General features: G+C 44.9%; 1 protein-coding gene across 1 annotated transcript in view; it reads right to left on the reverse strand.

Moving 5' to 3' along the window:
* Nucleotides 1-25,730, reverse strand: part of LOC124032069 (V-set and transmembrane domain-containing protein 2-like protein) — a 36,741-nt gene extending 11,011 nt beyond the window's left edge. The window contains exon 1 of the mRNA XM_046344119.1: nt 25,376-25,730. Within this exon, the coding sequence (XP_046200075.1) occupies nt 25,376-25,493 (118 nt within the window). The 5' untranslated portion in view covers nt 25,494-25,730. The remainder of the gene's footprint in view (nt 1-25,375) is intronic.
* Between the last annotated feature and the right edge of the window lie 1,504 nt (nt 25,731-27,234).

Here is a 27,234-nt window from a genome sequence, read left to right on the forward strand (position 1 = left end):
GGCCTCTAGGTCTTACTCTTTTCTGTGTGCCAAATTAGAAAACAAGTTACCAGTCTATGCTTGAGTCATTTGATGTTAAGAAAAAAAGTTAATAAGAATTCAGACAACAACAGTGTGTTCACAGCTTTGCTGTGAACCTCTAAATATATGCCATTTAGCACACACTTTTATCCAAAGCGACCTACAGTCATGCGTGCATACATTTTACACATTCGTGGCCCCGGGGATATAAGCCTGCATTAAATGTTTACTCTTGCCCACGTGGATATCAGCTAACCTACTGAATGTCAAAAGAGCGTAGCACATTCTGAAGTAAGAACATCTTCTGTTTCCCACTGTAATTCACAGGGAAGTGGAGCTAGATATGGGCCTCCTTCCAGACATCTGCCTGGGTGGGAGGAGAGCGGGGAAGCTGCCTGGGCTGAGCTGGCTCCTCTCCATGTATAACACGGGCTAAAATCCCCCACATGGGTAAACTAGCTTTAGCAGAATGAAGACATCAGTTTTTCTGATCGCAGCACATCTGCCTATTAACTGGGCCCAAATCCTCTTAAACACTCTCTTAAAACACATTTTTAATTTGTAGCTAATCCCCTTCATGGTGACGGGGGCTCAGAGGAAGCAACCACACAACCCCACTGGTGTACTGCTGCTCACACTGTTAAAAATATGTCTAACACTGGTAAGAGTTTCTTTCCTCGGCAGACAACGGAGTCAGCATGGCAAACCATTGTGTTCTAGGAGTAACCTCCAAAAAGTCACAAAAAACTCAGATGGGTAGCACAATATCAAACTCTAGCAATGCCTCAAATAGTCCACTTTCCACAGGGAAGTGCTGGAACATAATTGGTGCTTCTTAGAAAACACTACCCTCAAAAATCACATCAACCTTGAGTATTCATGAGAGACAGAACTGAGAGAATGAGAGAGAGAACTGCATTCAATGTGAGACACAGAGAGCAGGAGCTGGCCATGGTGCTGAAAGTCCGGTGCTCCTGCTAGCTTATCGTCAGCTCCCAGGTGGTAGGCCTATTCAATCTCCACTAGGATACCGGAGGACATTGCATAGAGGCAATAAAGAAATTCCATTTCTTCTTCAAATTTCTATCTAACATTCTTTGTAATCCACCGCTCCCAAGTCTTAGTTTAATAGCCTCTCTAAATATCTGGACTAAATGTGCACACCGAGAACACAATGTCTCCCACTCCGGAAAGCTACAAGCCCTCAGTCATATCTCACTTGTAAATTGATCAAACCCCTTTGTATTTTTCATTTGCCAGACACAAAACACACTTTGCATTGATTCAGCATTACATGGTGGGAAGTGGAGGAGCAGCAGCCTAAGGGCTCTATTCAAGCAGATTCACTTTAGCCAACATCTGCATAGCGGTTGTTTTGGCGGTGGAACTGTGTTAGAGTCCACAAGCGGTGGAACTGTGTTAGAGTCCACATGCATTAAGCACATTAAGAGAAATCTACTGGTATTATACCACATTCAAAAATCCCATGCATTAAGCGGATATTGCCATTATGAGAAATCCCATGCATTAAGAGTCACATTAAGAGAAATCCCATGCATTAAGAGTCACATTCAGAGAAATCCCATGCATTAAGAGTCACATTCAGAGAAATCCCATGCATTAAGAGTCACATTAAGAGAAATCCCATGCATTAAGAGTCACATTAAGAGAAATCCCATGCATTAAGAGTCACATTAAGATAAATCCCATGCATTAAGAGTCACATTCAGAGAAATCCCATGCATTAAGAGTCACATTAAGAGAAATCCCATGCATTAAGAGTCACATTAAGATAAATCCCATGCATTAAGAGTCACATTAAGATAAATCCCATGCATTAAGAGTCACATTCAGAGAAATCCCATGCATTAAGAGTCACATTCAGAGAAATCCCATGCATTAAGAGTCACATTCAGAGAAATCCCATGCATTAAGAGTCACATTCAGAGAAATCCCATGCATTAAGAGTCACATTAAGAGAAATCCCATGCATTAAGAGTCACATTAAGAGAAATCCCATGCATTAAGAGTCACATTCAGAGAAATCCCATGCATTAAGAGTCACATTCAGAGAAATCCCATGCATTAAGAGTCACATTCAGAGAAATCCCATGCATTAAAAGTCACATTAAGAGAAATCCCATGCATTAAAAGTCACATTAAGAGAAATCCCATGCATTAAGAGTCACATTAAGAGAAATTCCATGCATTAAGAGTCACATTAAGAGAAATCTCATGCATTAAGAGAAATCCCATGCATTAAGAGTCACATTAAGAGAAATCCCATGTAATAAGAGTCACATTAAGAGAAATCCCATGCATTAAGAGTCACATTAAGAGAAATCCCATGCATTAAGAGTCACATTAAGAGAAATCCCATGCATTAAGAGTCACATTAAGAGAAATCCCATGCATTAAGAGTCACATTAAGAGAAATCCCATGCATTAAGAGTCACATTAAGAGAAATCCCATGTAATAAGAGTCACATTAAGAGAAATCCCATGTAATAAGAGTCACATTAAGAGAAATCCCATGCATTAAGAGTCACATTAAGAGAAATCCCATGCATTAAGAGTCACATTAAGAGAAATTCCATGTAGCCTTGCTTACAAGTTTGAACACTGGAATGTGAGATGTAATCTACACCTCAATTAGGCTGATAGAATCCTCATTATTTAGTTTGATGATTTTCAATTTGAGCGTCATTATTTCTATATAGCCTACACTTTGTCATTGTGAACTTCTAACAGGAGTGTGACAGATGTGGCTTTGTGACAATGATCAAGAGCAGCTGTTCACCGATTTGACAGCTCCAACACAGTTACACCTCAAAAACATTCAGCTATGTGGGTGTCGGCTATGGACGGTTAACATTAGATCTGATTGATTCAATCTAGGCCTAAAGCTTTCTTGTATTCAAAGCATTGATGTAAACAGTCATTAAATGGATAGGCTCTCTGTAGTGGTTGTTGATCACGTTTCTGTATGCATCGGGATGACACATTTGTATGACATGATGCCAAATATGGGTTTATAGGGAAAATGTGTGAATGATTGACAATACAACAGTCTGTGTATATTTATTTGATCAAAGCCTACATGAATGACTACAATGATTTGGATACAATGCTAATTCAAAGATGGCGTGTCTAATAATTAACACCCTATCTGCACATTTTAATTAGAGGCCTCAATGGACTTTAGAAATTAGATCTGAAATGTCTGGAGTAATAGAATAATCAAATCACTTCAATAATTGCTGGAAAAACTGCAACAGAAAGACAGACGAAGGGGAGCAGGATAAGATGGAGAGGAATCTTTTAGGCTGGAGAAATCCTGGGAGGACTGCTGTCTTCATCTTCCGTTGAAATGTGGAGTTATTATTGTGCGTTGATCAAAGCTAGCTAGAGGTGGCTCATCGTGGTATTGTCTTTAATGCAGAATACCTCAACACTTGAACTTTTTTTGTAAGATATCACTAATGACAGACAAATAGAGATTCGCCACTTTCTCACTGCACGTAACCTTTTCCTAAATCTTTGTATTTTCTTTGTGGTATCTTGAGAAAATGGCCTAAAGGAAGGGGGATTGCAGCCCACACTGTACCGTAAGTGGAGAGATGGATATCTATTGATTGGACAGTATGAAAAATGACTGAGCATGGCTGGGATGGGAAATAAACCATTTATATCATCTATTCCTGTGAGATCTAATGAGCGAGGCGAGCTGTGTGGTAACTTGCTTATTAGAATGTACAGCAGCAGCTTATTTGAACTCAGGTGGAGGAATTCTGCTCAAGGCTCCAAATAAGTCATAATTCCAAGTTGCAGTCTGATAGTCACACTGCACAGCACAGACAACATCACGCCATTACACAACCATCATTTGCATTTTCCTATTCTGATCCATATTCTGGGCTGGAAGTTGCTGTACCACAACAACTCATCCAAATTCCACCCTCACCCCCATGAAATTCCATCACAACAGTCTTCCCCTTTCACTCTCTTGCTTTTTAAATATCTCATAACACTGCAACCACAGTCACTAGGTCCACCTCTGAATATAAATGCTTCTATTCTGTGACATGGTTATGAGTTTGAAAGTTTTGAAATGATCCTTCCCTTGTTTTGGTGGTTAGACAATAGTTGGTAGACAACATTTGCTGGGATGGTGGCCAGATGAGGACTGTGTGTTCGTTGCTGGTTCTCCCCGGTAGCAGAGAGCGAGAGAAGTCCCACTGGCTTTGAACAACCGATTATGGAGCAATAATTCTGATGCCAAAACTTCAGCGCTGTCTCTCATTACACCCAGCAGTACCATCCACATCCTTGACTTGGGCTTCTCCTAGATACAGGGCATTCGGAAAGTATTCAGAGCCCTTTACCTTTTTCACATTTTGTTACGTTACAGCCTTATTCTAAAATGGATTAAATTGCCCCCCCCCATCAATCTACACACAGTACCGCATAATGACAAAAGAAAACATGTTTTTTATACATTTTTGCAAATTTATTACAAATACAAAATGAAAATATCACATTAATACAAGTATTCAGACCCTTTACTCAGTACTTTGTTGAAGCACCTTTGGCAGCGACTACAGCCTTGAGTCTTCTTGGGTATGTTGCTGCAAGCTTGGCACACCTGTATTTGAGTTTCTCCCATTCTTCACGTACCGCACGTACACAGACAGGGGGGGTTATCCATTTTAGAATAAAGCTGTAACGTAACAAAATGTGGAAAAATTCAAGGGGTCTGAAAACTTTCTGAATGCACTGTATGTACATATAACTAGGAATACAAGTAACAGATAGTAAACAGTAGCAGCGGCGTATGTGAGGCTGCCAAAAATGTTAGTGCAAAAAAGGGTCAATGCAGGTAGTCCGGGTAGCTATTTGGTTAACTATTTAACTATTTAGGAGTCTTATGGCTTGGGGGTAGAAGCTGTTCTGGGTCTTGTTGGTTCCAGACTCGGTGCTTCAGCACCTCTTGCTGTGAGGTAGCAGAGAGAACAGTCTATGACTTGGGTGGCTGGATTCATTGACAATTTTTAGGGCCTTCCTCTGACACCGCTTGGTATAGAGGTCCTTGATGTCAGGGAGCATCAATGGTACAGCTGTATAACTTTTTGAGAATCTGAGGGCCTATGCCAAATCTTTTCAGTCTTCTCGGGGGTAAAGGACTTGTCTTGCCCTATTCAGGACTGTGTTGGTGTCTTTGGACCATGATAGAGCCTTAGTGTGTGGACATCGAGGAACTTGAAGCTCTCGACCCACTCCACTACAGCCATGTCAATGTCAATGGGGGTGTGCTCGGTCCTCCATTTCCTGTAGTCCACAATCAGCTCCTTTGTCTATCTGACGTAGAGGGAGAGGTTGTTGTCCTGGCACCACACTGCCAGGTCTCTGACCTCCTCCCTATAGGCTGTCTCATTGTCTTCTGTGATCAGGCCTACCACCATCATGTTGTCGGCAAACTTAATGATGGTGTTGGAGTTGTAAGAGGCCACACAGTCGTGGGTGAACAGGGAGTACAGGATGGGACTAAGCACACACCCCTGAGGGGTCCCCGTGTTGAGGTTCAGAGTGGTGGATGTATTGTTGCCTACCCTCACCACTTGGGGGCGTCCTGTCAGGAAGAGCTTGTACGTGGAGTAAAGGTAAATGTAGAGGTTTTTTCGGCTCTATTTGCACAGTAGAAATGAGGTGAAACGGATTTCAGTTCTCCTGCATTAAAATCACAGGCCACTAAGAGTGCCGCCTCTGGATGAGCTTTTCATGTTTGCTTTTGGCCCTATACAGCTCATTGAGTACGATCTGAAAGTGCCAGCATCGGTTTGTGGTGGTAAAAAGACAGCTATGAAAAATCTAGATGAAAACTCTCTTGGTAAGTAGTAAGAATACTTTATGTTAAGCAGTAGAACAAACTCATCGGAGCAGAACCTCGAGACTTCCTTAAAAGCTGCTGTTAACAAAGACACACCCATCCACCTTGAGCATAACCGACGCTGCCGTTCTGTCCTGCCGATGCATATTGAAACCAGTTCCAGTATATGTGTATTATCCATGTCCTTATTCAGAAAAGTTTCCGAGAAACATAGGATATTACCGTTCTTAATTTCGTCTCCGGCGTAGCTTCATTAAGGTGCCTGCAAGCCCGCCTCTATATCGCCGTCTCAGTCTCTTCCGAGTCTCGGGGATTAGGGCCTTGTCCGGGGTGAACAGTGCTGTATGTCCTGTGCATTCCACTAGTTGAAGTAGAAATCTTCATCCAAATCGAGGTTAGTGATCGCTGTTCTGATGTCCAGAAGCTTTTTTTCGGTCATAGGAAACGATGGCGGAAACATTATGTCCAAAAAAAGTTCGGATTAGCGAAAGAAAACACAAAATAGCAGGAGCCTGCAAACCGGCCGCAATACATTCCAACGCCATTCTGTAACATTGGGCAATGGATTTTGCGTGTAGTAACTCTTTCCAGTGTGCATCAGCAAGAGGCAGTTTTTTTGCAGTATTTTTGTAGCTAACATGTGATGATAAACACCCACTGGATTGATGTAAACAATCATGATACCATTCTGCCAGGTAAGCATAGGCTACTTTGTAATTAACATTTAATTGAGAAGGTTTTGGGGAAATTGTTTCCATCTACCAGAAGACTTTTCATTAGTATCGTCGCCAACGGCTACACAAAGTGGTAGATGCACATACACAGACAAGGGGAGTTCTCGTTGCCTCTTCAGAAAGTTGCAGGAAATACGAATCACTGATACAATTCTGTTCAATATATTTAGTTGATTCACTACTGTTCAATGTCTTTTTTATTTTGTTAACTAATTTAATTTCCAATTTAATATCTGGATTTCATCCACGTTCTTTGTATTGTAGATTTTATAGGGCCTTAAAATATCTGTTGTTTCAGCCATCATCCACAGCGCTGAGGATTGTTGAATGTTGTATCACTAACAGTGACAGGTACATGTAAAACCCCAGCTCTCATAGCCGTGATGAGCCATGCTGGGGGTCTGCCTCTCACACTTAGAGCTTCTGCTACTGTAAGATGAAGTATGATGGTATTGTTCCTTACAGCACAGCCTGTCTGGTATCTATAAAGCAATCGAGTGATGTGAGTCATGCCATCATCAGGCCTCTACATAAGATGTCAGTGTTCTACATTACACGGGGGGAAGCTCTAATGAACTACACATTTCTACTGATCTGGAGCCAGAAACTCAGGGATTGTAGATGACACTTTGGAAAATAGAATGTAGGTGCGGGGAACTGGAAGCGAGGGTGAATAGAGAGAAGGTGTGTGGGATGACAGAGAGATCACAAAGGGAGCGAGAGACAGAGAGAAACCAGAGAGATCACAAAGGGAGCGAGAGACAGAGAGAAACCAGAGAGATCACAAAGGGAGCGAGAGACAGAGAGAAACCAGAGAGATCACAAAGGGAGCGAGGGTGAATATAGAGAAGGTGTGTGGGATGACAGAGAGATCACAAAGGGAGCGAGAGACGGAGAGAAACACACCAGGGGTGAAGATGGTGTCAGGAGAGAAAGAGAAAAGTGAAAAGAAAAGGGACAGTTTAATGAAAAAAGAGGATCTGGAGAACAGTGACATTTAAAAAGACGGCATCGTACTCAGGTACCACATTCAGGGCCCTGGGAATATAAATGAACTTACAAAAAATGCAGAACTCTGTACACACAAACTAGTGCATTTCGTTTATGAGTGTTGTTTTAACTAAACAACACTCATCCAAATGACAGTATCTACACACAAAAATAACTAGGCAGTAAATTCAGCTTTCAACCCTGGATAAAAAAAAAAGAGCAGGAAAAACCTGTTATGAGAGTGATGTGCTTTGATACTCTCTCCCTCCCTAGATAGCTGGCCTAGCAGATTCATTAACCTCTGGAGTTGCCCCCACAGACCCAGGCAGAGAGAGGCATGTCTCCGAGCTCAGCCTCTGCCTTTGATTTCCCACTTACCACTGGCAGGCCAGTTAGCCAGCTCCATCCACTCCACTAAAATAATTGTCTCTTCTAACGATGCTCTCTTAAAAATAATGTAAATAGTAGTGTCCATGTTTCAAAGACACCTGTAAGCTTCTTGAAGACACAGTAAACAGACAGCAACTGACTAGCCAAAGGTAATTTAATGTATATTCCGCATTCTGAAATGAATTTTTCCTGAATGTCTTTTGCTTTCATTCTTTTCAGCTGAAATGCTATGTAGATATTTCTGTTTGTAATAAATAGCCTACATGTTTAGGCCTAGTCACGTTCCAGGGAAAAGGTATTGTACATCTTTTGGAGAACAGTGGAAACCGGGGTAAGTAAAATCAAAATATGATTACATTTCCAAATAACAATTTTGACACGAGAGAGTTTGGATTTACGCAGCTGATTACAAAAAGTCAACAGTTATCGTACATAACCTCATGAAGCTGGTTTGTCACCTGGAATGCATTTCAATTAACAGGCGTGCCTTGTTAAAAGTTCATTTGTGGAAATTGTGTTTGAGCCAATCAGTTATGTTGTGACAAGGTAGTATACAGAAGATATCCATTTGGTAAAAGAACAGCTCAAATAAGCAAAGAGAAATAACAGTCCATCATTACTTTAAGACATGAAGGTCAGTCAATATGGAAGATATCAGAGTTACCAGCCTCAGAAACTGGAGCCCAAATAAATGCCTCACAGAGTTCAAGTAACAGGCCCTGGCACGAGTCCGACCGAGGGTGTTTCCCCTTCCCGGGCGGGTGGCGCTCGGCGGTCGTCATCACCGGCCTATTAGCTGCCACTGATTGTTTTTCCTCCCCCTCCTTGTATGTTTAGTGGTAGCACCTGTTCATGTTTAATTAGTTTGTCTTTATTAGACAGCCGGCCCGCCTGGTTGTTGTGCGGTATTATTTCATTGTAAACCTTCGGCTCTGTTGTAGAGGTACGTGCTTAGTGCCTAGTCGTGATTTTTTCCATTGTACTTTTTCCCGTGTTTGGGAACGTTACTTTTGTGAGCACCCTGTGGTGCGTTGGTGCTAGTAAAAGACGCACAGCATTGAACTCTGTCTCCTGCATTTGACTCCACACCCACGACACCCGGAGCATTACAGAATCCCGCACCTATCAGATTGATGGAGTCAGCAGGAGCAGCAGCCAACCGTCTCCCATCGATGGAGGAATGGGTTCTCCACCACAACACCGTCCTCCATCGGATCGGATCCGCGATGGATCAAGTGATGGAGAGAATGGAAAGATGGGAGAAGAGTGGTCTCCTCTCTCCACCTTCGGCACCCACGGTTCCGGACTCTCCTTCTCCCGACTCCAGCACTCTCCGTCTGACGCTACCGAGGGCTTATGATGGAGCGGCGGCGCGTTGCCAGGGGTTTCTGCTTCAGCTGGAGCTATACCTGGCCACCATCAGACCCACTCCCTCAGGAGCAGAGAGGGTGAGTGTCCTCATCTCCTGCCTCACGGGTCGTGCTCTGGAGTGGGTGAACGCAGTCTGGAATGGCCCAGACTCAGCGCGGGAGCACTACACAGAGTTTTCCTGCCGCTTCCGTGCCGTGTTTGATCACCCTCTAGACGGCCGAGCGGTGGGAGAACGACTATTTCATCTCAGGCAGGAGAAGAGGAGCGCCCAGGATTACGCGCTGGAGTTCCGGACCTTGGCAGCCGGATCTGGGTGGAACGACAGGGCCCTTATGGACCACTACAGGTGTAGTCTCCGAGAGGACGTCCGCCCGGGAGTTAGCGTGTCGGGACACCACTCTGTCACTGGATCAGCTGATCGACATGTCCATTCGACTGGATAATCTGCTGGCTGCCCGTGGGCGTTCAGAGAGGGTTCTGTGCGTTCCACCACCCAGCCCCTCCGCTCCCATTCCCATGGAGTTGGGAGGGGCTACGCCGAGGGGTACAGGAGGAGGTGGCCTTCCCTGCACCAACTGTGGTCGGAGAGGGCACACGTCTGATCGGTGCTGGGGGGGTCCGTCTGGGAGTAGAGATGGCAGGCGGAACGCTTCTCGGTCACCCCAGGTGAGTCAGCATCAAACTCACCCAGAACCCCTTGTTGGCCATATGTTTGTCTTAATCTCTTTCCTTCACATTTTTTCCCTCTTCCCAGCATAGGGCGCTAGTCGATTCAGGCGCAGCTGGGAACTTTATGGATCGCGGACTCGCCCTTAAGTTAGGGGTTCCGCTGGTGCCGATAGATTCTCCTTTCCCCGTGCACTCCCTAGATAGCCGGCCATTAGGGTCAGGGATGGTCAGGGAGACCACGGTCCCACTGGACATGGTGACACAGGGGAATCATAGGGAGCGTATCAGTTTTTTTTATTATTGATTCGCCTGCGTTTCCAGTGGTGCTGGGGACTCCCCTGGCTGGCCCGGCACAATCCTAAAATTTCGTGGAGACAGGGGGTTCTCCAGGGGTGGTCAGAGGAGTGTTCTGGAAGGTGTTTGGGAGTTTCCGTCGGTGCCACGTCGGTGGAGAGTCCAGACCAGGGTTCCACGGTGTGCATTCCCCCCCGAGTATGCCGATTTGGCAATCGCTTTCAGTAAAGTGAAAGCGACTAAATTACCACCTTATCGACTGGGAAGGGATTGTACGATAGATCTCCAGGTGGACGCTGCGCTTCCCAAGAGTCACGTGTACCCGCTGTCCCAGGAGGAAACGTTGGCAATGGAGACATATGTCACGGAGTCGCTGGGACAGGGGTACATTCGGCCCTCCATTTCACCCGTCTCCTCGAGTTTCTTTTTTGTGAGGAAAAAGGAGGGAGGTTTGCGTCCGTGTATCGATTATAGAGGTCTAAACGCCATCACAGTGGGGTATAGTTACCCTCTACCTCTCATCGCTACGGCGGTGGAATCGTTCCACGGAGCGCAGTTCTTCACAAAACTGGATCTCAGGAGCGCGTATAGTCTGGTGCGTATTCGGAAGGGAGACGAGTGGAAAACCGCATTTAGTACTACATCCGGCCACTATGAGTACCTCGTCATGCCGTATGGGTTAAAGAATGCTCCAGCCGTTTTCCAATCCTTTGTAGACGAGATTCTCAGGGACCTGTGCGAGCAGGGAGTGGTTGTTTATATCGATGACATTCTGATCTACTCGGCCACTCACACCGCACATGTGTCTCTGGTGCGCAAAGTGCTTGGTAGACTGCTGGAGCATGACCTATACGTCAAGGCTGAGAAATGAGTGTTCTCTAAACGAGCCGTCGCTTTTCTGGGATATCGCATTTCCACCTCGGGGGTGGTGATGGAGGGTGACCGCATTAGGGCCGTGCGTAATTGGCCGACTCCAACCACGGTAAAGGAGGTGCAGCGGTTTTTGGGTTTTGCCAACTACTACCGGAGGTTTATCCGGGGTTTTGGCCAGATAGCGGCTCCCATTACCTCACTGCTGAAGGGGGGCCCAGTGCGGTTGCAGTGGTCAGCAGAGGCGGACAGAGCATTCAACAAGTTGAAGGTGCTGTTCATTGATGAGCCCGTGTTGGCGCATCCGGACCCCTCTCTAGCATTCATAGTGGAGGTGGACGCCTCCGAGGCTGGGGTGGGTGCCGTGCTATCACAGTGCTCGGGTACGCCACCAAAACTCCGCCCCTGCGCTTTCTTCTCAAGGAAGCTCAGCCCAGCGGAGCGTAACTATGATGTGGGGGACCGGGAGTTGCTAGCGGTGGTTAGAGCTCTGAAGGTGTGGAGACACTGGCTTGAGGGGGCTAAGCACCCTTTTCTCATCTGGACCGACCACCAGAATCTGGAGTATATTCGGGCAGCTAGGAGACTTAACCCACGTCAGGCAAGGTGGGCCATATTCTTCACCCGGTTCCGGTTTACTTTGTCTTATAGACCGGGCTCCCAGAATGTGAAGGCTGACGCACTGTCCCGCCTTTATGACACCGAGGATGGGTCCACCGAACCTACTCCCATCCTTCCCGCCTCAAAGCTGGTAGCCCCAGCGGTATGGGAGGTGGACTCGGACATCGAGCGGGCGTTACGGGCTGAACCCGCGCCTCCTCAGTGTCCAGCGGGGCGAAGGTACGTGCCGCTTGGTGTTCGGGACAAACTGATTCGGTGGGCTCACGTCCTACCCTCCTCGGGTCACCCTGGGGTGACGAGGACAGTGGGGAGCCTTCAGGGGAGGTATTGGTGGCCTACGTTGGTTAAGGACGTTAAGGGTTATGTCTCCTCTTGCTCAGTGTGCGCTCAGAGTAAGGCTCCTAGGCACCTTCCTAGAGGGAAGCTACAACCCCTCCCCGTTCCACAGCGGCCATGGTCACATCTGTCCATAGATTTCCTGACCGATATCCCGCCGTCTCAGGGGAACACCGCGGTTCTAGTGATTGTGGATCGGTTTTCTAAGTCCTGCCGTCTCCTCCCGTTGCCCGGTATCCCTACAGCCCTGCAGACTGCGGAGGCATTATTTACCCATGTCTTTCGGCACTACGGGGTGCCGGAGGACATCGTTTCTGATCGGGGCCCAATTCACGTCTCGGGTATGGAGAGCGTTCATGGAACGCTTGGGGGTCTCTGTCACCCTGACCTCCGGTTATCACCCCGAGAGTAATGGGCAGGTGGAGAGAATGAACCAGGAGGTGGGTAGGTTTCTGCGGTCGTATTGCCAGGATCGGCCATGGGAGTGGGCACGTTACATTCCTTGGGCTGAAATGGCTCAGAACTCACTACGCCACTCCTCTACTAACGTGTCCCCTTTTCAGTGTGTGTTGGGGTACCAGCCGGTCCTGGCACCATGGCATCCGAGCCAGACCGAGGCTCCTGCGGTGGAGGAATGGGTACAGCGCTCCAAGGAGACCTGGAGGGCCGTCCAGGAATCTCTACGACAAGCGAGTGGATGGCAGAAGAGGAGTGCTGACCGCCACCGCAGTGAGGCCCCCGTGTTTGTACCGGGGGACAGGGTCTGGCTCTCGACCCGAAACCTACCTCTCCTACCTCTCCGCTTGCCCTGCCGGAAGTTGGGTCCGCAGGGCAAGTCCTGAGGAGAATAAACGAGGTGTGTTATCGATTACAACTCCCTTCCTATTATCGTATTAACCCCTCGTTTCATGTGTCTCTCCTCAGGCCGGTGGTAGCTGGTCCCCTGCAGGACAGTGAGGTACCGGAGGCCCCCCCCCCCTCTGGACATCGAGGGGACCCCGGCGTACACGATCCGGGCCATTCTGGACTCAAGACGCCGGGTGAGGGGCCTGCAGTACCTCGTGGACTGGGAGGGGTACGGTCCGGAGGAGAGGTGCTGGGTACCGGTGGGGGACATCTTGGATCCATCCATGTTGAGGGATTTCCATCGCCTCCATCCGGATCGCCCTGCACCTCGTCCTCCGGGGCGACCTCGAGGCCGGTGTCGGCGCGCTGCGGGAGCCGCGCGTCAGAGGGGGGGGTACTGTCACGAGTCCGACCGAGGGTGTTTCCCCTTCCCGGGCGGGTGGCGCTCGGCGGTCGTCATCACCGGCCTATTAGCTGCCACTGTTTTTCCTCCCCCTCCTTGTATGTATAGTGGTAGCACCTGTTCATGTTTAATTAGTTTGTCTTTATTAGACAGCCGGCCCGCCTGGTTGTTGTGCGGGATTATTTCATTGTAAACCTTCGGCTCTGTTGTAGAGTTACGTGCTTAATGCCTAGTCGTGATTTTTTCCATTGTACTTTTTCCCCTGTGTTTGGGAACGTTACTTTTGTGAGCACCCTGTGGTGCGTTGGTGCTAGTAAAAGACGCACAGCATTGAACTCTGTCTCCTGCATTTGACTCCACACCCACGACACCCGGAGCATTACAGGCCCATCTCAACATCAACTGTTCAGAGGAGAATAAGGCCTTCGTGGTCAATTTGCTGCAAAGAAACCACTACTAAAGGACACCAATAAGAAGAATAAGAGACTTGCTTGTGCCAAGAAACACGAGCAATGAACATTACACAGGTGGAAATCTGTCCTTTGGTCTGGAGTCCAAATTGGATATATTTGGTTCCAACCGCCGTGCCTTTGTGAGACGTGGTGGGTGAACGGATGATCTCCACATGTGTATTTCCCACCGTAAAGCATGGAGGAGGAGGTGTTATGGTGTGGGGGTGCTTTGCTGGTGACATTGTCTGTGACTTATTTTTTAATTCAATGCACACTTAACCAGCATGGCTACCACCACATCCATACGCCATCCCATCTGGTTTGGGCTTAGTGGGACTATCATTTGTTTTCCAACAGGACAATGATCCAACACACCTCCATTCTGTATAAGGGCTATTCTACCAAGAAAGAGAGTGATGGAGATCTGCATCAGATGACCTGGCCTCCACAATCCCCCGACCTCAACCAAATTGAGATGGTTTGGGATGAGTTGGACCGCAGAGTGAAGGAAAAGCAGCCAGCAAGTGTTCAGCATATGTGGGAAATCCATCAAGACAGTTGGAAAAGCATTCCAGGTGAAGCTGATTGAGAGAATACCAAGAGTGTGCAAAGCTGTCTTTAAGGCAAAGGGTGGCTACTTTGAAGAATCTCAAATATAAAATATATTTAGATTTGTTTAACACTTTTTTGACTACTACTACATGATTCCATATGTGTTATTTCATAGTTTTGATGTCTTCACTGAAAATAGTAAAAATAAAGAAAAATGAGTAGGTGTTCTAAAATTTTGGACCAGTAGTGTAGGCCTATATTACACCACAATGAGAGATTTTGTGACCTTTTTTAAAGCATGGATTTGGGTCTAAATCTAAATGGTTATAAAACAGTGATTAATGGCCTGGGATGGTTAAAATGATCTAGTAAAAATGCCAATGCTTTATAATCCAGTCATTGATAGTAAAAATAGCTACTTACAACATATCTAACAGTCAAAATAGTGATATTCAGAATGATCACATGATAATTCCGCGAGACTATTCACTTCAGTAATTTACTGTGAGGTGTTCATTGGTTATTGTTGTGCATACAAAGTACTTTTCTTATTACAGCACTTGGGAGAAATTGGTTAAAATACCATCATACCTAAATGGATTAAAAACCAACACTGCTATAATTATCCAATGGGAGAATATGTTAAATACTTTGTCACCATTTCATGGAATGTCTGAGCTAAAAGGACAAAAAAATACAAAGCATGTTCAACTTGGCTAAACACAAATGAGTGGGATGAATATAGGTGGTATCATTTTTTTCATCACATGACAGACACACACTGAGCCCCATGCTGTGCTGCCTGCATAACAATAAGCAGTATGCTTTGAGACATGTAGGGCTCTGGGGGCTTTTGAGTCCATTGACATATGCAAATCGTGTCTCCCCCATCGTACAGTTCCAACTGTGTTTCGGCCGTCACGGAGGAGAGCAATTAAATAGCCTCCCCACAACAATCAATGAATTCAGAGGCAAATACCTCACCTCAGAGATAGGACAATCAATAATCACAACAGTAGTGCCTAGTAAAGGCATCCAGAAGCTCTATCAGGACTCAGTAAACATGGATTCAAAAAGCACATATAGCAATACATCCACACACAACAGCCTACACAGCTAGTTAAAGTTGAGAAATCAACTGACATCTTTTGAAAACTAAATAGGAAAATGAAAACCAAAATGAGCATGCTCTTTAAATCTCCCCAGCCAGCTAGCGAGCCAGCAGCCAGCCAAGCCAGGTCTCTGGGGCCAGATACAAATGGTGTGATGCAGCGCTACGAGAGATATCAGCGTTTGGTATCTAATCTCCTCGCCCTCCTAATGCACCCAGGAGTCTCTCTCTCCAGCAGCTGAGACAGAGAGGGGAGCTGACAGTTCAGAGAACCAGCCAGGGCCAGGAGAGGGGGAGAGGAGCTGAATGTGTACCTGACAGTGATGCTGAAATTCACCTCCACCTAAATCTGCTTCTCCTCCGTTCCCAAAGGGATTCTCATTGGGCGGCCTGACACCAAAAATAAGAAATAAACTGCCTTCTTCGATAACATGTAGTCAAGGGGATTCAACAAAACAGCTCTCTTTTTCTTCTCCATCCATTTGTGGTGACTTTGATGAATGATGTAGCTCACTGCTTATGTTTAGAGCTCATCTGAAATGAATGGAACCAGACAGGAGCAAGCAGGCGCACTGTAGATACCGAGTCAGAAGTACTATATAGACAGGAAAGTCTTGTTGGAACATTCCAGATTATCGAATACAATAGCAAACAGTGATTTGCTGTTTCCGAAAGGTAAAAACAAGATAGGGAGAGATTTTTGTTAAATGTGTACTTTTATTACACATTTTCAACATGATTACAACCATGACTTAAAAGTACATTTAATACCTGGATTTTCTTTTTACATTTCACTGTTATTCTTATACTCAGTCCTAGCATACCATGAGCTCCATCCTTGATGAGCTATTCTATTTAATGACTGCAGAATACCAGCCAATATCCTTCACAAGAACAGAACGCCAGATAAATAAAAGACACCCATCCTACTTTTTCATTCCATCCATTTAAAATAAAACACTTCTGAGAACTCTGAGACAGAGACTTTCTCTCTGTCCTTGAAAAGCACAGAACACCATCCGGCTTTTCAAGAGTCTCTCTCGATTCCACATCAGTGGCGCCTTTGACAGTGTGGCTGTAGAGAGAGCGCAGCGATGAGTTTGACGTGCCATATTAAAAAGAATAACAGCCATGAAAAGTGTCACATTTGATTGGCCGAAACACATCAACCGTCTGCAGAAAAGTCCCCAGACATCCTGAGAGGGTGAATATGACGTCCTGATAATAATTTATCTGCAGCAGGATGTATAATATCTTGTAGCTAAATGTATTTCCCTTCTAAACATTGTCCTCCATTGATGAAAAAGCCTGGCCAGCTAAAGTGATGACAAGTTCAATCACGTCTAACAACTGGGGGGGATAAGCTAGCTTTTAACTGTTCATCACAGCAGTGCACTACACTCCAAAAATGCCTACATGAATCTAAACTTGTGTGTCACTGCACCGAGTAACCCTATGGTCATTATCTTTTAATATCACACCAACATCTCACACTTACTCTCCCCTCCCTCCCCCTCTCCAGCTTATTCATTTGAGGAGCTGCCAGGTTGTTTTCCAGTCTGACAGTTCAAGACGAGCGTGAACTTTACCACTGACACAGGACAGCTTTGCACCTGTCACAGCTTGTCTTGCTGAGGGGGAGCAGGTGCCTCTGCTGGTTATGGCAGACACAGAGATGTCTATGGAGTCTACTTTAAAAACCCTATAAAACCTCTTAGCACCTCCCCAAGACCCCACAGCTAGTCAGACGGGGGTTTATGGATCTGACAGATTTGAGATGCATAGGGAAATGTTGATTTGTTTCAGATGATAGATGCTCATCCGTTTTCCTGGTTTAGAATGACAAACACCCCACAAGCATAAAATAAGCCTTAATGTGATGGTATTGTATAAGTGTGTATGATATGATAGCCAGATGGCGATCTAATTACATGTAGCAAAAGCCCTATTTGGTGTAATGAACATATCATTATTGAACGGTCTGTCCTTGGATAAAGCACCCATCTAATAACAAAGTAACTGGGTAGAGACAGCACCCGAAGGGCTGCAGGAGCTGCAGGAGGTGTGTGCAGTCAAGCAATACAAAACCACCAAAAAAATGTAATTTACTATTCTACATTACTGATAGGTGCAAGCCATCCAGCCCAGCAGCCTTTTGAAATACCAAGTAGCCCCTCAAAGGTTTCTGACAGCAATTAGAGGGACTGGTGAAAGACAGACACACTGAATATGAAAGACAGGAGCTCTGAATCGCTGACAGACAGCAGAAATAACACGACTGGTTGGTATTCAAATGATGCTGTGAATAACATGCGACATGCGTGCAGATATCAATTCCCTGTATTAATGCTTGGTCGTCAAATAGCCTGTACTACTAAACTGCTCACAGTTATTCCAACGTTTCTACACATTTATCTGCTCTTGTTGTGTAAAATGCAGCCTTGTATGTATATCATTAAAACTATGAAAATATCATAACACCATGAGACACATTGTAAATACACAGAGAAACAGAAACAGAGTGAGTTTCCTGTGTATTCCCATCTCCCCCTCTGGGTTAGTCAGTCCACTCCCAGAATGAGATGATTGAACAGCATTGCTGGGTCTCCATTCACCCACTGTGCGTGAACTAGCCGCTCCACAGCAGCATAATTAGGGCTGGTCACTTCACAGAAATAGAGACATTATAATGGATGTCCCTGTCTCAACATGGCCCCAGGCGGGCCTTCTAATTGAGCCAGGCCTCTGATATGATGTATGGGAACACGGTGAATGGTTATCGTTGTATTTCCACCATGATAACATTGTTTTTTTTAACACTGTGTAGGCTACCAGACTGAATAATACTGGAAGCTAGCCTACATACTTTCAATAGCTACATACTGTAAGCAAAGCAGTTAAATGAATATGGATCTATATTGTTTGTACTGATGTGACCCAAATCCATCTCAATGTGTTTTTCTTCAAACCCTTGAATGTTGTCTAATGCTGATAATGGGAGTAATAATTTGTTGGTGCCTATCAACCATGTGATACTGATGTCAAAACCTATGAATCATCAAGAGTGGGCAAAGTTTCCATGATGGTGAAGTGTCCAACTCAATGCATATGACTGTTATTTATCCCGGGTGGCGCAGTGGTCTAGGGCACTGCATCGCAGTGCAAGCTGTGCCACCAGAGACTCTAGGTTCACACCCAGGCTCTGTCGTCCGTGGGGCGATGCACAATTGGCCTAGTGTCGTCCGGGTTAGGGAGGGTTTGACCGGTAGGGATATCCTTGTCTCATTGCGCACCAGCGACTCCTGTGGCGGGTTGGGCGCAGTGCACGCTAACCAAGGTTGCACGGTGTTTCTTGTTGTGGGTTGTGTTTTGGAGGACCTTCGTCTCTCCCGAGCCCGTATGGGAGTTGTAGCGATGAGACAAGATAGTAACTACATACAATTGGATACCACGAAATTGGGGTAAAATGTAAAAATAATAATAATGTTGAACTCAGGTCAAACGTTTCAGGCAGCCTTCCACAAGCTTCCCACAATAAGTTGGGTGAATTTTGTCCCATTCCTCCTAACAGAGCTGGTGTAACTGAGTCAGGTTTGTTGGTCTCCTTGCTCGCCCACAAATGTTATATAGGGTTGAGGTCAGGGCTTTGTGATGGCCACTCCAATACCTTGACTTTGTTGTCCTTAAGCCATTTTGTCACAACTTTGGAAGTATGCTTGGGGTCATTGTCCATTTGGAAGACCCATTTGCGACCAAGCTTTAACTTCCTGACTGATGTCTTGAGATGTTGCTTCAATATATCCGCATAATTTTCCTCCTCATGATGCCAACTCTTTTGTGAAGTGCACCAGTCCATCCTGTAGCAAAGCACCCGCACAACATGATGCTGCCACCCCCGTGCTTCACGGTTGGGATGGTGTTTTTCTGCTTGCAAGCCTCCCCCTTTTCCTCCAATCATAAGGATGGTCATTATGGCCAAACAGTTCTATTTTTGTTTCATCAGACCAGAGGACATTTCTCCCAAATGTAAGATTTTGTTCCCATGTGCAATTTTTTATGGCAGTTTTAGAGCAGTGGCTTCTTCCTTGCTGAGCAGCCTTTCAGGTTATGTCGATAAAAGGACTCGTTTACCTGTGGAAATAGACACTTCTGTACCTGTTTCCTCCAGCATCTTCACAAGGTCCTTTGCTGTTGTTCTGGGATTGATTTGCACCTTTCGCACCAAAGTACATTCATCTCTAGGAGACAGAACGTGTCTCCTTCCTGAGCGGTATGACGGCTGCATGGTCCCATGGTGTTTATACTCGCGTACTATTGTTTGTACAGATGAACGCGGTATCTTCAGGCATTTGGAAAGGCATTTGGAAAGGATGAAGCAGACTTGTGGAGGTATACCATTTTCTTCTGAGGTCTTGGCTGATTTGTTTTGATTTGATTTTCCCATGATGTCAAGCAAAGAGGCACTGAGTTTGAAGGTAGGCCTTGAAATACATCCACAGGTACACCTCCAATTGACTCAAATGATGTAAATTAGCCTATCAGAAGCTTCTAAAGCCATGACATCATTTTCTGGAATTTTCCAAACTACTTAAAGGCACAGTCAATTTAGTGTATGTAAACTTCTGACCCACTGCAATTGTGATAGAGTGAATTATTGCCAAAAGTATAGTTTGTTAAGAAGAAATTTGTGGAGTGTTAACTAAAATTAACTCAAGCTGCTGTCTTCGTCGGTTTATTTTGGGACACCCATAGGGGTAAGCAAGCTATTTGGAGAAGCAAATATCAGCTAGACTCCACTAAAGCAAATAAACACGACTCCACTCCTCATGCTGACAGCCAACAGATGAGCCCAGCCAAGCCCTCCCCAGGAGGTCTGCAATGGCCACCACAGCAGTCATGTGTTTAATGTGAGACAAGATTGCTCACTCTTCCAACCAGAGCCCAGAAAGTTCCCTCCATCCACTCATCTTAATATCAAGATTGGAGGAAATATGGTTCAGGGAGAGCCAGAAAAATCGGTGACTCCCAGAGACACTGGCATGAAAGGGACATAAGAGAGACTCTCTGACTCCGTATCGCCTGTTGAAAGGGAAATAGTTCCTTCTCCAAGGTGCTCTGGGAATATGTTTGACCAGAGACATTGGACATGAAAGGGAAATAGTTCCTTCTCCAAGGTGCTCTGGGAATATGTTTGACCAGAGACATAAGGACATGAAAGGGAAATAGTTCCTTCTCCAAGGTGCTCTGGGAATATGTTTGACCAGAGACATAAGGACATGAAAGGGAAATAGTTCCTTCTCCAAGGTGCTCTGGGAATATGTTTGACCAGAGACATAAGGACATGAAAGGGAAATAGTTCCTTCTCCAAGGTGCTCTGGGAATATGTTTGACCAGAGACATAGGACATGAAAGGGAAATAGTTCCTTCTCCAAGGTGCTCTGGGAATATGTTTGACCAGAGACATAAGGACATGAAAGGGAAATAGTTCCTTCTCCAAGGTGCTCTGGGAATATGTTTGACCAGAAACATAGGACATGAAAGGGAAATGACGAGGAACATATCTGTTCACTTTGAGGCGCTTACACTCCTCATTAACTATCAGAACGGAGTACTCAGAGAGAAAACACATTGAATGACTGTTTGCTGACCCTACAGTTTGTACTGGGCTGTGTTTGAAGTGGGCAATCTGGAGAGAGAGGAAAGGGAAAAGGAGAAAGAGAGCAAAAGAGAGAAATGGTTGTATCAGGAAGAATGTAATAGGGGCCCTTGCTCATATCAAGTACTTTGTGCTCCTTATGCTGCTGGACATTATGGTCAACCCACTGCTACTGTAGGATAAATGGTGGTAGGCAACAAACAAAAAATAGTTCAATGGTTCGCTTCATATAAGGCCCTCAAAATACACACAAAACACAGTTGTATTTTTGTTGTGTAATTACTTTACATCTAAACGTCTAATATAGATCATCCCACTCAAATAACAGAGTGAATAGGAGGTGTGTCATTCAGAGCAGCTTATACAGCCTGGTCTCAGGGTAACCTGGTCAGGCTGTGGCCTCAGTCCCCTTCCCAGCAGAGGGACATCTGTCCCAGAAGGATTCCTCCTGGCTGGGCCTGGCAGGAAGAGGAGAAGTGTTGATACCTGCCCAGCCCAGCCAGGGCCCCACCGCTGAGAGCAGGTCAGAGACCAGCCTGTCAGCCTATCCTTCTCAGCGTGAGCCTGGCTAATGAATAGTCAACACAAACTGCTGAGGCTAAAGCCAGACAGACGTTTGGTGGCTGTTTGTTAGTTTTATAGCAGCCCTAACTATTGTTGAAGAGGAAATTCCATTTATTCAATGGCCTATTGGGTTGAAATAATGTTACTGTTACAGTGGGGCAAAAAAGTATTTAGTCAGCCACCAATTGTGCAAGTTCTCCCACTTAAAAAGATGAGCGAGACCTGTAATTTTCATCATAGGTACACTTTAACTAAAAAAAAATCCAGAAAATCACATTGTAGGATTTTTTATGAATTTATTTGCAAATTATGGTGGAAAATAAGTATTTGGTCACTTACAAACAAGCAAGAGTTCTGGCTCTCACAGACCTGTAACTTCTTCTTTATGAGGCTCCTCTGTCCTCCTCGTTACCTGTATTAATGGCACCTGTTTGAACTTGTTATCAGTATAAAAGACACCTGTCCACAACCTCAAACAGTCACACTCCAAACTCCACTATGGCCAAGACCAAAGAGCTGTCAAAGGACACCAGAAACAAAATTGTAGACCTGCACCAGGCTGGGAAGACTGAATCTGCAATAGGTAAGCAGCTTGGTTTGAAGAAATCAACTGTGGGAGCAATTATTAGGAAATGGAAGACATACAAGATCACTGATAATCTCCCTCGATCTGGGGCTCCACGCAAGATCTCACCCCGTGGGGTCAAAATGATCACAAGTACGGTGAGAAAAAATCCCAGAACTACACAGGGTGAATGACCTGCAGAGAGCTGGGACCAAAGTAACAAAGCCTACCATCAGTAACACACTATGCCGCCAGGGACTCAAATCCTGCAGTGCCAGACGTGTCCCACTGCTTAAGCCAGTACATGTCCAGGCCCGTCTGAAGTTTGTTAGAGAGCATTTGGATGATCCAGAAGAAGATTGGGAGAATGTCATATGGTCAGATGAAACCAAAATAAATAAAAAATTGGTAAAAATTCAACTTGTCGTGTTTGGAGGACAAAGAATGCTGAGTTGCATCCAAAGAACACCATACCTACTGTGAAGCATGGGGGTGGAAACATCATGCTTTGGGCTGTTTTTCTGCAAAGGGACCAGGGCGACTAATCCATGTAAAGGAAAGAATGAATGGGGCCATGTATCGTGAGATTTTGAGTGAAAACCTCCTTCCATCAGCAAGGGCATTGAAGATGAAACGTGGCTGGGTCTTTCAGCATGACAATGATCCCAAACACACCGCCCGGGCAACGAAGGAGTGGCTTCGTAAGAAGCATTTCAAGGTCCCGGAGTGGCCTAGCCAGTCTCCAGATCTCAACCCCATAAAAAATCTTTGGAGGGAGTTGAAAGTCCATGTTGCCCAGCAACAGCCCCAAAACATCACTGCTCTAGACTAGATCTGCATGGAGGAAGACTTGTGAAGACTTACAGAAAACGTTTGACCTCTGTCATTGCCAACAAAGTGTATATAACAAAGTATTGAGATAAACTTTTGTTATTGACCAAATACTTATTTTCCACCAAAATTTGCAAATGAATTCATTAAAAATCCTACAATGTGATTTTCTGGATTTTTCCCCCCTCATTTTGTCCGTCATAGTTGAAGTGTACCTATGATGAAAATTACAGGCCTCTCATCTTTTTAAGTGGGAGAACTTGCACAATTGGTGGCTGACTAAATACTTTATTGCCCCACTGTATATTCATGATCTGTATACACTGTTGGCTCTCAGTATCTCAGTCTCTACGTGGTTGTTTTCTTTCCTCTTTAGCACTTCATTGATTAATGTCATTGATTGACAAGATAAAACCCCCTCTGGATATTCCTGGCCTAAATGAGGATTTAATTGAAAAGTAACAACCAAAACAGTTGTTGATGCAGACGGCATAATTCAGAAAATCTGTAGTGAATTACAAATATTTTTACATTCACTATGTGATTTTCAGCTTCGGGAAATGCTAACCGACTCTGTCAACAGCAGGGGCACTATAATACTTAACCCACATTGGAGCCCTCCAGGTCTAGTGTGCCCCACCCCTGCTTCATGCTAAGTCGCTGTCACATTTAGGTAAGAGGCAGTGGGAGAGTCATGCACCTGTAGAGTTGTTTGTCAGACTGGTTTGTCTGGGTCCAGTCCACTGGCCAGAGGTTGACCCACACACCCTGGAGGAGCAGGTAATGAGCTGCTCACATCCTGATGAGGGCTCAACTTTTCAACTCAATTTTTTATACACATTTTATACACAACTCAATTTTTTATACACATTCATTTTTGGACACCAAGATGCTTCCCATTTTTAAACTGGTTTACCCAATGATGAGTTTTACCAGGGCAACATATTCCATGGTGGAATAACGTTGGGCAGTTTTCCTCCCTCTGCTTTTCCTTGGATTAAAAGTTAATGAGTCAGAGGGATCTCACTTCTGTCACTGATCACACAACCCAATCAGAGAAATGATACCATGCATGTTATCATACTGGTATCTGCTAGTAATACCAGTGGGCACAATGGTGATGGTAGAAGAAGATTTGGCAGAAGTAAGCCTCTGATATTCACTTTGTTATAGGGGATCATCAGTATCTTGCTCAAGGGCATGGAGGCACTTAGCCCCACACACAATCTTCTCTTCTCGACAGTCCATTTTTCTACCCATGCCAAACGTCTGCCCACACATCTGCTGAGCTGACAGCCAAACAGTTGGGATCCCAAACACAAGATGATGAAGCCAGACAATACACATTTAGCTGAATGATGCAATTGTAAAATAGACAAGAGGAAGCCAGATACAGTGTTGGTGCAACATCAGAGTATGAGTCTCCAGCACAGATATTTTGGCCCTCCAGCTAAGTAAGTCTTTTGACTTATTTGCATTGTTGCGGGGAACGAACAAAGGGGCCTCCTTCACCAAACTAAAGTTGGCACTATGCATTCGGGCAGGTAGCGTTCTCCTGGCATCCGCCAAACCCAGATTCTGTCAGACTGCCAGATGGCAAAGCGTGATTCATTACTCCAGAGAAAGTGTTTCCACTGCGCCAGAGTCCAAAGGCGGCAAGCTTTACGCCACTCCAGCCGACACTTGGCATTTCACATGGTGACCTTAGGCTTGGGTGCGGCTGTTTGTCTATGGAGATTGCATGGCTGTGTGCTCGATTTTATGCAGGTCAGCAATGGGTGTGGCTGAAATAGCTGAATCAACTAATTTGGCATGTCCACATACTTTTGTAGATAGAGTGTATTTCTGCTTCCACTCTTGTACTGCCATGAGCATTGTCAGTGTACTAAATATGAACTATTATTTGACAGAAAACGGTAGGCTATGTAGATTTGACCATAACAAAATGTAGTTCAATAACTGTGCATATACAGAACATGAATTAACCCAAGGCGCTTAACTGATATTAATGTACAAAATACATAGCTCACCTCCTACCTCAGGTGTTCCATTATAAAGAAAAACACCTTCTCATCACTTGCCTCCACTCTGAACACACTCACTCCCTCTATACCAGCAGCATCTTCCTAGTGTTTACGGTTTCCTTTCTGAATTTTGCTCACTCATATCATTACAATTGAACCAAATGAAACATTAGAGCGCAGAAACATACCGTTCCCGGAGATGTGGTTCACTAACTCTGCGTGTCCACCTTGCCTTGTGGAGGCAGTAAGTTGGATGTAGAGTCCCATGTAATGTAAAGTCCCTACTATCACCCCAAAGGCACCCATCTCTTTTGTTTGATATTCCAGTATTATTTGCCACTCTCTCACATTAGGTGTAGTAAGTTTACAAAATAAAATCCAGTTAACGTGTTGTAACGGTTTGAGACTAAAGCACAGGTCGCTGATTAGAAGCGGTGTGATGGTGCAGCCGCCCGCTAGTTCAAGTCGCTGATATGTCTCTTCAGCTTGATCGGCTTTGGATGCGACTGAGGGAGATTTTCCTTCACACAAAAAGGGGAGTACCTCTGCTTGCAATGGGGAATATCAATTAGACGGAATGATCTGAGCGAGTGATTTATTGAATACACTTTTACAAGACTGTAATTCTTAGAGCTGTAGAACCATCCGTCATTGACAAACTATCCGTCTGAACTGCATAAGCATAAAGACACACGACGCAAAGCGAAAAAACAAATTATGACAATTGACGCAACAAAAGTACTTGGTCAATTAAGCCTGTTGGATACCAACAGGTGGACGATTAATTAATGTCTTTGCCTTCATCAGCGACATGTTGCTAATCTCAATTCGAAGGCAAGTTTTAATGCGATTCAAAAATAAATAATGTTATGACTGGTGTGTTTAGGTTTTGGAGGTCTGACTGCATGCTGTGTGGTATTGCGCTCATATGATCCCCCTAAAGCGAGTGACAGAAACATCATATCACTGCTTTATTATCATGAAACATTCCATGCGCCGCAAAACTCAAGCAATGTTAATGTCAATGTTAATGTAGGCAGCTCCGCATGACAGTTCATATGGAATTTGAGAAAGAGGTATACTGAGGGCAATTTATAGTTTTGGGAGGAAATATTTTCCTGATCGTCAAGCCTAACATAGGCTATTGTCTCCGGTTTGGTCGTAAAAGCACACAAAGGCATCAATGCCATTTCAGCACCATGGACAGCACCAAATGAACAGGATGAGCCCTGTACCCCGAATGCAGCTGCACACAGCACACAGTGAACAGACTATGGGATAGCATAGCACCATTGGGAATGGAATTGCATCAATTATCTTCTCCATAGAAATATAAGTAACACACTATGTAAATATTCTGTTGCAGCCAGGAACATTGAACAATGTATTCCTTCTCATTAACTTTGTCTTATCATGTTCAGAGATAGTGTTATTTATTTTGTTTTAATAGCCATTCAAGGCAAACGGTCTAGAACAAGAATCTGTAAACCAGGATTGAAGAACACTGCTACATAATTTAACTAAAGATCATGTGGTTAATAATGGTAATTCAGTGTCCATTCCATGCTCCTTTACCATGAAAACTGCAATGATTTAAGGGTCTTACGTTGAATTTTCCACCAGAACCCAATATATTAAATAACATTCAAGATACAGTTTGTCTTCCCACCATGTACACTAAGGAAGCAGGGCCAAAAATCACAGCACAGTTCTATTCAATCATTTGTAAAAAACAATTATTCTACCTCCTCTCAGCTGTGAAAATGCTGTACAGCAACTGTTAACACAGAGGCGTCATAATCACTGATAAGAGATACATAGGGTGTGTTCCTGAGAATACAATATGCAAATGACCATTCTCTAGTTATAAGCAATATTAGAGCGTAGGTTGCAGAGCAGCTGTTACGCTGCTGGAGAATGGCCTCCTGTCTCTCCTCCCCGTCGTGACGCCGCCACAGCAACCCAAGACATGAGTGATTGGCATAGCAAGATTGCTCCCACGTGCTCTTGACAAGCATCACTATGGTGATGTCCTTGAGTCTCTGCA

Source organism: Oncorhynchus gorbuscha, linkage group LG03, assembly GCF_021184085.1.
Source record: "Oncorhynchus gorbuscha isolate QuinsamMale2020 ecotype Even-year linkage group LG03, OgorEven_v1.0, whole genome shotgun sequence".
Classification (NCBI taxonomy): domain Eukaryota; kingdom Metazoa; phylum Chordata; class Actinopteri; order Salmoniformes; family Salmonidae; genus Oncorhynchus; species Oncorhynchus gorbuscha.